The sequence below is a fragment of the Motacilla alba genome, chromosome 8 (assembly GCF_015832195.1).
Source record: "Motacilla alba alba isolate MOTALB_02 chromosome 8, Motacilla_alba_V1.0_pri, whole genome shotgun sequence".
In the NCBI taxonomy this organism is placed as follows: domain Eukaryota; kingdom Metazoa; phylum Chordata; class Aves; order Passeriformes; family Motacillidae; genus Motacilla; species Motacilla alba.
The window spans coordinates 14,225,706-14,240,562 of record NC_052023.1 but is presented as its reverse complement, the minus strand read 5'-3'; the positions used below and the strand labels follow the sequence as shown (position 1 = coordinate 14,240,562).

Here is a 14,857-nt window from a genome sequence, read left to right as displayed (position 1 = left end):
GCTTGAGGAGACGCGGCAGACAAGAACTACTCATCCCAGCATGCTGTGCGCGGGAGACGTGCCGCCGGCCAGACTCTCGGGCGCGGGGCATGATGGGGTCTGTAGGCGACAGGCGGCGGCAGTCCCCTCTGCGGCCAGGCCACCGGCGCACCCCAGCCCAGGCATCGCCTCGGTGCTTGCCGGGCAGAGCTGAAGCCGCGTCCCGCTGGGATTGAGGCGATGCGATGCGGTTTGTTAATATGATGATTTGTAATCTATATATTTTTTATTTTGGATGGGTAAAAATAATTTAGTTTGCCTTGCTGCAATGTAAAACGCAAGGAGCCCGGGAGTATCTTTCTCCCTTTGCGGAGCACCTGGTGCTGGTCCTTGGTGCCACTCTGAGGTCCATCCACCCCTTCTTATGGTAAGCAGGAGGGTCCCTTCTGTCTTCCTTGTCAATGTGTACAGCCAGGAAGTTCCCTTTCTCAAAATGCCTGCTACTCTCCTTGTTTTAGTCTTGGCCTTCTCTTCCCTTCTCATTTTATACCAGTGGCACAAATTAGGCAGCTGAAGACTGTGCACAGTTATAACCCGAGGTTTATCCTCTTGTCAGGCAGCAATGCCAAAGGGATCATGTTCACAGTGCAGTGGGACTGGCACAGACGGGAGGCAGGAGTCCATTCTCTTTGAAGTTCAGTTAATAACTTTAATAGCTTAATGGTGTATAAGTGGAATGACTTCAGCATATCCACTGTACGACTAGCTGCCCTTCATAACTACAGTTCTGTGACCTGGAAGGGATCTTGGGGGCTTTTTTTATTTGTTTGGGGATTTTTTATGATGGGTGCAACGCAGCTATTTCGCAGCTATTTAAAACAGCTTTACTTCCCCTGTTGGAGAAGCCTAGGTCAATAAATCTGGAGCAGGCATTACCATCCTATAGGAAGTGTATTACAGTGTGGAGAGCCGCCCGTCACGTGCGGCCGGAGGGAGATGAGCGGCACAAGGTGTCAGAGGCCGCGTGTGCCGGTGTGCACGGCACGGCCCCGCACAGCCGAGCCTAGCCCGGCTCGGCACGGCACGGCCCCGCACAGCCGAGCCCAGCCCGGCACGGCACGGCACAGCACGGCCCCGCACAGCCGAGCCTAGCCCGGCTCGGCACAGCCCAGCCGGGGGCCGGCGGAGGCCGCGGCTCTCCCGCGCAGCCGAGCGGAGCCGGGAGGAGCCGGGAGGAGCGGGGGCGGCTGCGGGCACGGCGCTCGCACGGCCGCCCCCGCGGCGGTGGCCCCCGGAGGCCGGGGAGCGGCAGGAGCCGTCCCGGCGGCAGGTACGCCTCTAGCAGCGGGGAGAAGGCGGGGGTGCACCCCGGGCCCAGGCTTCGCCTCTGGGGTGCCGCGGTGAAGGGCCAGCGGCTGCCGGCCTGGCCGGGGGAGGCGGTGCGGGCGCGGTGCGGGCGGCTCCCGCCTCGGCCCCTGAGCCATCCGCAAGGCTGCGGCAGCCCGCGGTGCCGGGAGCCGCCGGCAGCGGCTGCAAGGGGGGGCGGCTGAAGGAAGGGCCCGGGCCGGGCCGCAGTGACCGCCCCCGCTGTGCCCGCCCCGGCTGCCGAGACCCCGGCCCGGGCTGTGGGGGAGCAGGGGGCTGCGCCTGTGGGAACGGCGCCCAGAGCCCACCGTGGGGGCCAGAAGTGGGTTTGGGTTTGTTGGTGTTTGGGGGTTTTTATTTTTGGGGTTTTTTTTTGTTTTAAATCTAGCACTGATATTGACAGGACTATTGCATTGGCAGAGTAGGGCTTAATTTTAGAAATGCTGGATCAGCTGTGAGAAAGGTGAGTGGAAACCACAGCAGACTGTACTCTATCCTGTAGGACAATGGAAGTCTGATAAAACAGGAGCCGAACTTTTTTGGCCTCTTGTATGGGCCTGTTCTTAGTGCTGCACTGCTGACTCCAAGCTTTTCTCGCACTCCCTGACAGCTGGGGAAATTGAAGGTCTCGAATCATGTCTGAAACAGACTGTTGTTCTGTGTGCAGAGGCTGCTAGAGTCACATCACAGAGATATGACTGGACATTTGTAAAAATCAATCTTGATGATGATTTTTTGTTTGAGTTATATACAAAACTATTCTTTTGGGAATCAAAAATAAACTGTCTAATAAGGCACACCTCTATTCATAGCCTAGGCTGTCTTCTCTGCTCTTAATGTCATCTGAAAAAAATATTCCTGGCTAGTTCTATAGTATTTTATAAAGCATTTATAAAATGTTTGTGAATATTTATAAAGCACTTATAAAATGTTGAATTTAGTAACAGGTCAAAATGTAAACATGCTGAATACTATGCAGAGCAATGTCTCTAAACATGTTTATAAGGTTCTCATCTAATCTTTTCCCCTCATACTGAGGTCAAATGTGAGGCTCTGGCTAATCATGATTCAATTACCTCTTGGTCTTTTTGTTTGGTTCATTATCACTGGTGGCATGCATTGGGTCTTTTATGGCAAAAGAAAAAGACATAATCGTGCCAAATGACAAGTTAATGCTCTCAGGTGATTTATCTGAATTGCAATTTGTCATGCTCCATTTCCAAGAGTAAACCGTGCTAATAGTGATGTATAAGAAAACCTCTGCCTCTCTTGAAAATTCCATTTCTTTCAGGGACTGGACAGAGGCTTGTAGGTGTGGGGGAAAATACCAGCTAGAGCAGTAGATAATTTTTCCAGAGGATTGAATGGTCATGAGAGGCTTTTGGTGCTCCTCTTGAGTCAGGATGTCTTGCACATATGCTGTTGCTGTCAAGTGAGACAGGAAGAAGTTTTCAGGAAGTGATCCTGTAAGTCCAAAAGGACAGAAATTCCACTATTAAATAAGTGTCCTGGCAGCCTAGCTGTAAATTTAGGAACTTGACCATATTTTTCCTGGAGTTCTGCAGAACGTGTGTGATAATATGTGAAAGATCTGAAATTCAGTGTAAAGTGAAAGTGCCTTTCACAGAAGATAAACAGCTCTGGAGTCCAGGTTGTTAGTGCAGACTGATCTGCTGCTACTGGATTGATGCTTGCAGGTTGTTCAACGGACAAGGACTACTTTTCTTTTCAGAAATGGAGAATCCTGAAGTGACTGTGAGCAGCTGCAGTGCACATGACGATGAAAACCTTTGCAGCTACAAACGACACTCATCAGTATCACAGGAGGCACTTTTGGAAGACCAGCTTAGAAGGAAGTTAAAATTTTTCTTCATGAACCCATGTGAGAAATTTTGGGCCCGGGGCAGAAAGCCTTGGAAACTTGGGATTCAGTTACTCAAAATAGTAATGGTTACAGTTCAGGTGAGTACCTATGGAAGCAGGGACGCAGCTTATGGTAAGCCAGATGAATACAGGTGACATGCTATTCCTGGTGTGGCACAGAGAAAGGGAAAGGACAGGTTGCAAAATTATCTTATTTGCATATATGTGGTTAAGATTTCGGGTGGCCTAATTTTCCTCATAAAACTGTGGACTGAAAAAAATAGCCTTCCAGTACAGATGAAAGGAACTATGTTTAAGGGCTCAACTCAATCTTTTACTTTTCTTTTTTTTTTCTTTGCCATTCCTGCCCCCCCACCCCCCCAAGGGATGGCATCCCTACACATCTGTTACCCCAATACCCGCTTCACTGTTGCGTTTGAGAGAAGGAGAAGTCGTTTCTGTTTCCAAATCACAGTGATAAGAACTGAAATTGGTGACTTCTATTTTTTTTTGTTTGCTTATAACTTGCATATGGCATACAAACTCTTACATTGAAGAAAACCTCAGAAATTCTTCCTCTCACCCAGCCTTGCGCCACAGATTTCATATAACGCATTTATCTACTGCTCAAAACACAATTGTTTGTCTCAAAATTCTGTGGTTAAGGCAGAAGAAAGTTTTCACAAAACCTTTCTAAGTCCTCAGATGATCCTTCAGAGTTGCCCACATGTGTTTTCCTTTGTGGTCGTGCCAGTGCTATGGCAATACATGTATAGAAAAGAATGTTTTCTTTCCATTTGCAAGAATGATGGCACAAACTGCAGAAAAGTTCTCCTGCTGTGCATCTGGCAGCATGTTTGTGTCTCTTACTGTTTCATTTTTAAACGTGTCATCATTCTCTGATTGTCATCTCTCCCATTTTGCAACTAAAAGTAAAATTTGATGATGAAAGAATCCAAATAAGAAAGAAACAAATGCTGATTTCGCCTTTTCAGAGAAAAATCTGCCTTGTGGTAATTCAGTCTGTGCAGTGTTGGTTTGCTGGTGTATTCCTGTGGGCTGAGCTTGCCTACAGAGTATTTCAGTATCTCTGTAACTGAGTTACCCTTATCAAAACCTGCATATCCAGTTTGCACCGTGGCCATAAATCTGTAGTCTACTGATTCAGACTTATCTCTGATGAGTTTCTTCACAATACACCTGACACCAGATTGGAAACAACAGTCAAGAGGATTGTGAGCTCCCAGATACAATACACCATGTACTTCTATGCAATACATCATGTACTTCTAGAAACCTTTTCCAGTCTAGATAGTAGCTAACAGAGTTTTGTGCTCACTTTTCATGAATGTTTGCAATATATATTTTTTTACCAGCTTCAGGTGTTACCCGCACAGCTTTGGTGAGTTATTCTCAAAGCACTTTTCACTGAAACTTGTCCTCAATTTCCCTTTTGTGCACTGGAGTAGGGACTTCAAAGTGGGGTCTTGTTAAGTCTCGTCTCCTGCCTTTTTGGCTGAGGAACAATGATATTCCCCCAGGGCAAGTCAATTGACGCCAGGCCGAACTAACAAAGCATGTGTAACAGTATATAGGGAGCTCGAACCTGAGATGGTATCGTTTTCTTTGTAAAAATTCAAGTCCCTGGCCAAGATGCTGTAAACTTGTTAAAGACACATTGTGAAACCCACTGTTTCCCTAAAGTCAAACTTTCATTTCAGCAGCTGAGAAATGGAGCAGCCTGCATGTAATTGCTGTGTCTACCAGTGAGGCCAGAGACTGACTGTTCATAGAACAAGGTTCTTATGTTAATCCAGAAGCCAACTTTTTCTTTGAACAGGAAATATAAATGTCTTTTTCAGCTGGTGGTTTTTGGATTGAGCAACCAAATGGTGGTTGCCTTCAAAGAAGAGAACACTGTTGCATTCAAACATCTGTTCTTGAAAGGATATATGGACAGAATGGATGATACCTATGCTGTATACACACAAACAGATGTCTATGACCAGATATTCTTTGCAATAAACCAGGTAGGAATTGTTGCTGCAATATGTACAATATAGATGATCTTTGCCTGGGTACCCCTTCTTGAATTGAACTTCTGTGTCAATTGCTTAAGACTAAAACATCAACTCAGGTTTTCTGACACTGCTAGACCACTATAGTGTGGTAACATCCTTAAAGCTAATCGGTGTACTGGCTCTACACTAAAAGCACTCCTCGGATTTTGACCAGAATCCTTTGTAAGTAACAAATTAGGCTTTCTAGTAAGCATTGTAAGGAGAAAACCATAATAAGCAAAAAGGTATCTAGATCCAAATCCTGTACTTAGTGTTTTTGTCAAATATCTTAAGATATTTGAGGACTCAGCTGTTGTGTAGTTTAGGTTTCACAGTTCTTTAAGTGATGTTTTAAATAAAATAGATGGGTTATAAGCAATCCAAACACTTTTGCTTTGCTTTGTTTCATTGTTTTGTTTTGCTTTTTTGTTTTTGTTTTTTTTTTCTCAGAGACTAACAGTTTTGTTGCTATTTAAGTTGGTTTGTTTGTTTTGAACTTTAGTATCTCCAGCTGCCCAACATCTCTGTTGGAAATCATGCTTATGAGAAGAGGGGAGCAGAAGAGACACCTCTGGCTGTTTGTCAGCAGTTCTACAAGCGAGGAATCATCTGTCCTGGAAACGACACCTTTGATATAGACCCAGAGATTGTGACTGGTGATGAACCTGATCAATTTTATCAGTTCTTTGGGAGGATGGGACCTACATTTTTGATAAATTCTTTTTAAAACTTTACAGTACAGTGTAGTCTTATCGCATAATCTCTATTGAATTTACTACCAGCCAAAACTGGTAAGAAAAGTTCTGTGTAACTAACCTCTAGTCCTCACCTCCAATGTCTAATGCCACAAAGAAGGGATTGGCCTTTAGCACTGGTGACCATCTAATACAAGTGTTTGGGGCTAACTTTCAGGAGCGATCCCTGTGAATTCATGATGAGTAACTTGGCTGGTGTTCAAGGAAGCCAGTGTATTTGTCAGTTGGCTTCTCAGATGACTCCTCACTCAAGTGTGCTATCTTGTCTGGTGTAGTCAACAGCTCATAACAGCCTCGGGAGTGGGACGGGCAGATTACAGTTAAAGAACCTGATAATCCATGAGATATTGTTGTGAGTCCTTATCCATTCCAGACTGCTTGTACATTGAGCCAACGACTTCACTAGACAACAAAACAATGGGAAAGCACAATTTGAATTTCACTCTGGATTTCCCCAGGTGAGGAGGAAAGAACACCTCCTGTGTTGGGGTTTTGGTGCATTCTCCCTGTGCAGGGCTAAGCTGAAGCTCTGTTGCAGGCTGGTGGCAGTGCAGCTCATGTTCAATCTGAAGGCAATCAACCTCCAGACCGTTCGTCACCACGAGCTCCCCGACTGTTACGATTTCACTCTGCGGGTATGTGGAAGCCTGCCACGTGTCTTTCTGTTCAAAACCAGAAAATGACTTGCTGGTTTACTGCACGCAGTCTGCACAGGTATTTTCCGAAGAGTGTTGAGTACCACTGAGTCAGTGGTGCCTGGATTACTCTGTTATGGCTTAGTGTACCCTGTAAATTACCAGCAGTTGTCACTGTGGGAGGTTAAGCTTTGTGTGCTCCTGATGTGGTCCTGAAGTACTTGCTTGGCTTACAGCCCCTTGTGCTCTAATCCATCTGAAGTATAATGGAAGTGTAAATCTCTTCTCTTTAGAGATGCTTCTGGGAAAGGTTTTTTTCATATGATGGAGGAATGAGAACGTAGTTTCAAATAATTTCACCTAGTAACTAGTTGATCAAACAATTTGTGGCAAATACGTGGTCCAGCAGATTGGTCTTTCATTTTGACAGCATTTATTTGAAGATACTCGAATTAGTTTAAGCTTAGAGAAGTTTTGTAACTTCTCCCCTAGGAGAATTATTCTGCAGGCTTAGCAATACAGTGGGCTACATATGTAATTGTTTAACTTTATAAAGAGATGCATCTTTTCTTCATTTGTTGTTTTTTTAATACAGATCGTGTTTGATAATAAAGCACACAGTGGAAGAATTAAAATAAGTCTAGACAATGACATAGCAATCAGGGAATGTAAGGACTGGCATGTTTCTGGATCAAGTAAGTGACATAAATATGTTCAAATTTTCATGCTGAAATTTTGTCCTCTAGCACAATGTTTGTTAACCTTTTTCTTTATGAAAACGTGAGGCATCATTGACATACAATCTCTAGTATGTGCACTCTAAATCTGATTTTCTCAGAAATTGTTGTTCTTCAGCCCCTGATCTGAAAACCTGGGAATCCAGCCACACCATTACTTTCTGTAGCAGTTCTCAAGGCTTGCACCACTGATAATGTCAAACCAAACTTTTTCAACGCCTCACTGTGCATCCTTCTCTCTTTTGCTACTGAACACGCTGCTCATTTCTTAAGGCAGAGTTGTGAAATGTTCTAGCACCAGGCAACAGGACACATGATAGTGGTGGAAAGTTGAAGCTAATTTACTCTTATTTCAGGACTTAGCACCAGGAAAGATAAGGCAGCATTGTTGGTAAAACTTGCTGGAGTGGAATGGCTAGAAATACTACCTACTGTTGCTTAAATGCCATTTGCTGTGTATTTGGCTATAACTGAGGTGCACAGAATAGTTAAATTTCTTATATAGTCACTCACAAGAGTGAGCCACCTTTGCTGGTAGATATTTGTCCTGGTCAAAACATCATCTCTTTTCATTAGCAAAAATAATCTCTTTGGTAGTCAGAAGCTTCCCAGGACTTTTAGATTCCATTATGCAAAAGGATGAACCAGGTCCTTCTTTCTACTTTGCCACTTTCTCTGTTGCTATGCCTGTGTTATGGAATGAAGGATAGATGGTGTTTTTGTAAAGATCCAGACTGAAACGAGTTATTGGGGCCGAGGGGGGCGCGTCCCGGAGCTCAGCCCCGGCGCCCCGGCTGGCGGCTGCCGTGCCAGCAGCGCCCAGCGGGCGGCGCTGTCGGGGCCCGCGGTGCGCGTTGGGCGCCCGGGGGTGCCTCAAACACGGAGCCAGCTCGCGGAGCCCCTCTCTGACCTTCTGAAACCCAGGCAAAGGTGGGCAGCTAGCGGCTGCAGCTGCACAATAACAACTGTTCTGCACTACGTGGCAAAACCAACTCGAATGGCCGCAGTGTAACGAGGAAGTACTGGGTGGGCTGTTTCTGAGTAGTGCAGTTCGTGAAGTCAGCTGGAATTGCAGCAGCCCATTTTGTGGAATTGGTGCATGTTCTTGCAAATTTAGCATTTACTTGTTTGATTTTTTTTTTTTCTCAAACCACCATTCTTTTAGCGTTAAAAATCAAACCTTTCAACTGTCTCACCTATTTTCAGCTGTATGGTAGGTATAAAAACAAACAAACAAAAATATTTGGTGCAATGTTTAACATAAGATTATCAAGAATGTAAATTTTAGGAATGTAAGAGATGGAGAACTCATGTCTAACTCAATGCTGATCTTGACTAGCTGAGCAATAGTACAAGTTATCTGCACTGCCCTACGACAGAAAAATTGATTGTCAAATACTGATCTGAGAGAGAAGATACATATAATAATGACTCTAAGATTTAAAAAAAATATTTCTGAACAGCTCTATGACTCCAAAGGCCATTCCAGTCCCTGTAAAATGATTAACTCTCACCTCTAATCCTGCAAGGCTGTAAGAAGCACTCACACTTTGGTATATTTTTGATGTGGTATCAACCCTCCTAAATTTATTGAAGGGGTATCTGCAGTGCAGATGCACTTGTGTCCCTCATAAAATATGTCAGATGAACTTTTGTGAGAAAAAATAGTATAATTTTTCTTAATTTGGTTGTATAAATTTAGTTAACATCAAAACTTGATTTTTACTTCAATGATGGTCTTGATGGACAAGAATAAAGGCACTATAAGCATGCACATTTTTGTTCTTGCAGTACAGAAGAACACTCATTACATGATGATCTTCGATGCTTTTGTCATATTGACTTGCCTGGCTTCATTGATCCTTTGCACACGATCGGTGATTAAAGGAATTTGGCTCCAAAGGGTGGGTATAGCTCCTTCTCTGGAAAGCCTTGTCTTGTGTAAGCCTGATTAACTATTTTCTTTCCTCCTTTGCTCTAGGAATTTGTAAGCTTTTTCCTGTATTATTATAAGAAAGAAGTATCTTTCAGTGATCAAATGGAATTTGTCAATGGATGGTACATCCTGATTATAGTTAGTGATGTCCTAACTATCATTGGATCAACTCTAAAGATGGAGATACAAGCTAAGGTAGGAAAACTGTTTCTGTCCAGCCTAGGTTTAAATCTCTCAGAGGACTTTAGGCTGGCAGTACTTGCTTCTGAGTGGCATGGCATTTTAAAAGTCTATCAAACTCCTAATATCACTCTATATTATAGTGCTGAATTATCTTTGCTCCCTGTGACTCTGAAGAATAACATGTAATTAATCTCTGAAAGTTTGACTGTTGACTTCCTCCCTTCCTCACTTATATTTGCTCATTTGATGAATTTCTTCAGATCTAGAATTTAACTTTTGGAACTCTGTTTACAAGTGTTTAACAGAGTCTCTCTCCTTAAACATCACTTTGCTGCTTTCTCAGCTTCTGTTTTCCAGCATGTATGTAACAGCCACAGCAGGTTCTGGGGTTTCACTTTCTAAAATAAACTTGATATGGACAAAACTCAAAACTTGTAAAACATTACGTTTTACAGAATTAGGGAAGAAAAATTATTATGCTATCCTGAAGCACTTTGATATTCAGATAATGTTCGTCACAAAATCTGTAGCAGACTTTGAAGTGTGACATTGCAACATAGTGAACTTTGGACACTTGTGATGAGAGGATGGGTCTGAAATCCATCTGCTGACAGCTTGACTATCACAAACACCCTGTACAAATTGCCCTGTCTCACCATAGGGCCTATAAACTCACTGAGAGTAGAAAGAAGCTGTGAGGAAGCTGGCCAAGACAAGAGATAGCTCCATCTTGCTTTGGGAAAAGCAAAGAAGAGAACAAGTTTGGAATAAGACCTTGCATTTGGGATTCCTGGACCTTACATTATAAATACATCTATTTATATATGCAAGAGTATTTTACTAAAACTCCTCTCTACGAAAATTTCGGTCCATTTTGCAAGCCTTGTGGGCCATAATAACAAGATCCTATTCCATGTTACTGTATGAAAGTGTTTGAATAAGAAGTTCACATTAAAGTATCCTAAATTTGTTTCTTGTCAAGCTCTAAATTAATTATGCTGATAGGAAAGATTAGCCAATATCCATTGCCAATATCTATTATTTATGTTTTATTCTTAGGAGTATAGAAACAGAAATGAATGAAAGCTTCTTTTCAAATAAGCTGTCACGATCCACGTCAGAGTAGAGCTGCAGTTCAGGAACAGAGTACATGCTAATTTGGATGAAAACAGGCCAGTATCTATAGGTGGAAAAAACAGCAAAGTGCCAATAGATATAAGTTTCAGATAGAATTCATTAGAAGCTAATTAGTCTTCTCCTTGATAGCTCATATATATGATATAGCTCATAGTTCCCAACTACAGAACAAGATCCTCCTGAGTATTTGTCTGAGCAATGCTGACAAGTCATGCTAATTTTTACAAAGAGGTTTTCCTAACTAGTGGAAGAACTTTATTTGTTCTGGGTCATGTTTACACTGTCCATTGGGATGCAATGCAGAGATTCCTAAGATGCTCTTAGGAATCTGTCAGTGCAGATTTCAGAAGCAGTTGCTGCAAGTCTGAAAGCAGCATAAAAATGTTTGCAGTGCCACTGCAGATCTTGGTGAGCTGGGTACAGGGAAGGTGTCTCTGCTTCTGCAGTGCACCTGCACTCTTGGCCTTGCAAATAAAGCTCATCTTGTTATAATCTGCTTTACAAACAGCCATGTGTAAAGACATGTGCAATTCATTAAATGAGTTGCACTTCAAAGTGCCCCTGCTCTTTTGTGGGACCTCTCTCTAATGTATATTGCCTCAAACTAATTTCTAATTTGTAGAGTTTGCCAAAGGAAAAATGTTTCTAAACAAATCTTTGTAATAATGAGAGTCATAATTTAGAATCTGTCAGTTGTTACGATAATTAATTTTTTCCTTTATTATTTTTTTGCTTCTTCTCTTGCTTTTTTTTCAGAGTCTGACAAGTTATGATGTCTGCAGCATACTCTTAGGAATATCTACTATGCTTGTGTGGCTTGGAGTCATTCGCTACCTAGGTTTCTTTCAGAAGTATAATGTAAGGATCTCCTGGGATCTTCATATTGTTGGTATTTATTCTGTTTGTTGCTATAAGAGGACTGGAATAAGTTTCTGGTTGAATTCTAACTGTTTGCATTGCTTTGTGCAGCTTCTCATCCTAACACTGCGAGCAGCATTACCCAATGTAATGAGGTTCTGCTGCTGTGCTGCTATGATCTACCTGGGCTATTGTTTCTGTGGATGGATTGTACTGGGGCCATACCACGTGAAGGTAATATTCTGACCATGGGAAAAGATAACTTGAATAACAGAATGAGAGATTACTACTGCTGTTTTCTAGTTCTCCATGTCAAGGCTTCCCTTAATGTAAAAATAGTGCATCTTCAACATGATGCTGCTCTGTTTGAGGAGTCTGACTTCCATGACTCAATCAGACTTTCCTCAAGTTATGAAAGCTCCAAGTCAGAAGTGGAAGCTGCCGTGACTCCCAATCACATGCTGATATTTTAAGAAATAATTTCCATTTTGCAGAACACTGGTATCCGACTAAAACTTCAGAGACGTTATGCTTATCCCTCTTAAAAGAAATTTGTTTATCTGAATTGAATGTGCATGCATATAGGAGGTGACAAACTGTTCCTCAGATGTTTTCCTGTTTGCACCTTGTCATCCCCTGGGTGTAGGTAGAGATCTGAGGCAGCCAGTCATCTCAGTATATGTTCTTCCTATTATGTACAGTCTTTGTGTCCAAATGAAGCAGTGACACGTCCTTGTCTTCCCTCCTCTCTAGTTTCGCACTCTGAACATGGTTTCTGAATGCCTTTTTTCATTGATCAATGGAGATGACATGTTTGCCACCTTTGCAGAAATGCAGCAGAAAAGTTACTTGGTTTGGTTATTCAGTAGGATCTACCTCTATTCCTTCATCAGTCTGTTCATCTATATGGTGCTGAGTCTCTTCATTGCACTCATTACAGATACATATGAAACAGTCAAGGTAAGCACAGACTGTTCAATTGGAATAACAGTGCAAGATTGGTGCGATCAAAACTGTCATCTCCCTCAATATTTTAACTTTCAGTGAATGCCAATCTAAAGAATAAATATGATGACTACTTTTGAGGGTGCAAATTGATGACAGGAGGGTTTTCAATCCCTCTCTACTTTGTTTTTCTTAAAAAGTCTGTCTGTTTTTCTGCTCCAATGGAAGCTAAATATCAACTAAACAAAAGTATTTTCACATTAGGTCCTATGAATCTTCTAATTTCAGACTTGAGCAGTGTCAAAGTGGTCTGGGGAGAATTCGGGTTTGTGTAGGTTTTAGCCTTGTTAAAGGTTTAACGAATTATTAATTTTTAGCACTACCAGCAAGATGGCTTTCCAGAGACAGAACTTCAGAGATTTATATCACAGTGCAAAGACTCACCAAACTCTGGGAGGTACAGGTTAGAGGAGGAAAGTTCTGCATCTCTGTTCTGTTGTTGTAATGGTATGTATCTATATTAAAATTATCTATTAGGGTATATACAAAAGCAACATGCTAAAAATGTCCCTGGTACAATGTTTATGAAAAATACTTACATTTTTGGGGAAGTTGTGTGTGTGTGAGAAACCCATACAAAAATCCCAAACTATTTCTAATGAACAGAGCACTTCAGCAAAATGTCTACAGCCAACAATTTTCTTAGAAAATGTGGGGGAACTTCCAAATTAAGAATCACTTAATGTGAAAAATTATACAGAAAATAATATATACAGTAACTTGGGAACCTCATATGTGTAATGTGTAAGCATTAACATTTCCTGTACTCACTGCATCAGGCAGGACTTAGAGAACTCCTTCAGTGTCCTCTTATCCACTTTTTAATCACACCTTGTGCAGGTAACAGGCCTGAAACTTGGGGAGAAAATCAGCTTGTCAAGGTTTAAGACAGCATGCAGTTTAAGATGCTACCACAGCACTTGGAAAACATTGCCTAACTTCCATTATGGAGGGAAAATGCTTCAGTTATTTGAAGTTGTGTTTCTTCAGGAATACTGATTGCAGGACACATGGTTTATATTTAACCTGGCTGGCAGCAAGTCTGAGTCTTCCTTGCTGAAGAGCCTTTTGGTGGGGGAGCTGAAAAATATTTGCCTCTTGATTAAAAGATCAAAGGTGCAACTCCTTGGTATTGGGCTTTTCTGGTGGGCTGTGTTGTTATATGCCCGATAGAACATATTTATGAGAGGGAGGAGATGGGGATGTATTTTGGAGCAAGGAGATGACAAAGCCTGCTGTGAGCCAGCCTCTGTTCTGACCGAGTGTCTTACTGGAGATAAAACTGTGGGATGAAGCAGAGCAGGGCATCTTGCTCCTGGGTAAAGGGCATGGACACATTAATATTTCCTTTTCTGCACACACCTCTCAGTTTAACCAGACAAGAAAGCCAATATAAGATGGGTCAGGGTGGGGATGTAATAATTTTCCAACTGATTGTGCAGTGGGGATCAGGCATCTAGGAGAGCAGTCTTGTATTCAGAATGTTTTCTGGTGGTTCATAGCAGTTTCTTGTCAATGGATGTCAAATTATTATTAATAGTTCCGTTGCATTTTTAAGGCTCCTTGTACAGTGAAACTATTATTTTGATGCAGCTACCTGACAACTTCCCCTCCTCTCTTGTACAGGTTGTAGTGGACATATTTAATGGATTGTGGGAGTGTATCATGGAGGCTTTAAAGCAGCACACATTGCAAGAACTTGACAATGGAGTTGGTGGAAAACCTTATTTCTGAAGACTTAATTTTCTTTTCTCAAAAAACAGTGTAAGCCTATGGCAGAAGTTTATGCTAAACTTACAGACCTTTTGTTTAGACATTCACTGCTAGTTCAGGGGGGTTGTGGATGGTTTTTAGTAGTTTTATTCTATTTTTAAATTGTGTTGGAATGCAAAGGGCATAAAAACCTGTCTGTGTTCAGAGACTTGGCTGGATTAGAAGAGTAGAATTTAAATGTAGTAACTTTCAACTATAAGTAGAACTAGTGCCGGACAACTCCAGCTTTGAACACCAACCTAGTACTGCAGGCATTATCTGTCTGTGGCTGACCTGTTACTGAAGGAATGAAAGCTCACTAGAGCCCTCAGCATTTTTTGGTTTTTTGCACTCACAGTAAAAAGAAATACTATGAAATTTGGTGTAATTTGTTTCTGGAGTCATTACACTGAGTTGATACACAAACCACTCAAATATAGCTGAAAGCATAAAATAAATATTTCTTTAAACACAAGTACCACTGGATGTAAGTGGCAATCTATTCTCAGGCTGGGGTATGCCAGCCTGAACTGAAGTTTCAGGGATGAGCAGAGTGGAGAAATGTTCTCATGTATCAAGCACTGGGCAGAGT

The 14,857-nt window shown here is 42.2% G+C and overlaps 1 protein-coding gene across 4 annotated transcripts; it reads left to right on the top strand.

Moving 5' to 3' along the window:
- The first annotated feature begins 73 nt into the window (after window positions 1-73).
- Window positions 74-14,306, top strand: MCOLN3 (mucolipin TRP cation channel 3). Of its 4 annotated transcripts, none has more exons than XM_038144111.1 (14): window positions 74-406; window positions 3,077-3,306; window positions 5,070-5,237; window positions 5,770-5,923; window positions 6,396-6,480; window positions 6,561-6,657; window positions 7,253-7,352; window positions 9,186-9,298; window positions 9,376-9,525; window positions 11,407-11,508; window positions 11,620-11,742; window positions 12,262-12,468; window positions 12,831-12,960; window positions 14,140-14,306. In XM_038144111.1, exons 2-14 carry the CDS (start codon window positions 3,079-3,081, stop codon window positions 14,157-14,159), a joined length of 1,677 nt encoding a protein of 558 aa, XP_038000039.1. In that variant the 5' UTR covers window positions 74-406; window positions 3,077-3,078; the 3' UTR covers window positions 14,160-14,306. The 4 variants fall into 4 exon arrangements, 3 of the variants coding, with proteins under 3 accessions (XP_038000039.1, XP_038000040.1, XP_038000041.1); XR_005257776.1 differs by having other exon boundaries at window positions 147-406; window positions 11,407-11,539; window positions 14,140-14,172; XM_038144112.1 differs by lacking the exon at window positions 74-406 and adding an exon at window positions 1,202-1,309.
- The last annotated feature ends 551 nt before the right edge of the window (window positions 14,307-14,857 follow it).

Excerpts from the sequence above, each read along its gene's own strand:
- MCOLN3 (XM_038144111.1), top strand. The coding sequence starts at position 3,079 with ATGGAGAATCCTGAAGTGACTGTGAGCAGCTGCAGTGCACATGACGAT. Across the intron at positions 5,238-5,769 it reads TATTCTTTGCAATAAACCAG|TATCTCCAGCTGCCCAACAT; the intron begins GTAGGAATTGTT and ends TTTGAACTTTAG. Across the intron at positions 9,526-11,406 it reads AGATGGAGATACAAGCTAAG|AGTCTGACAAGTTATGATGT; the intron begins GTAGGAAAACTG and ends CTTTTTTTTCAG.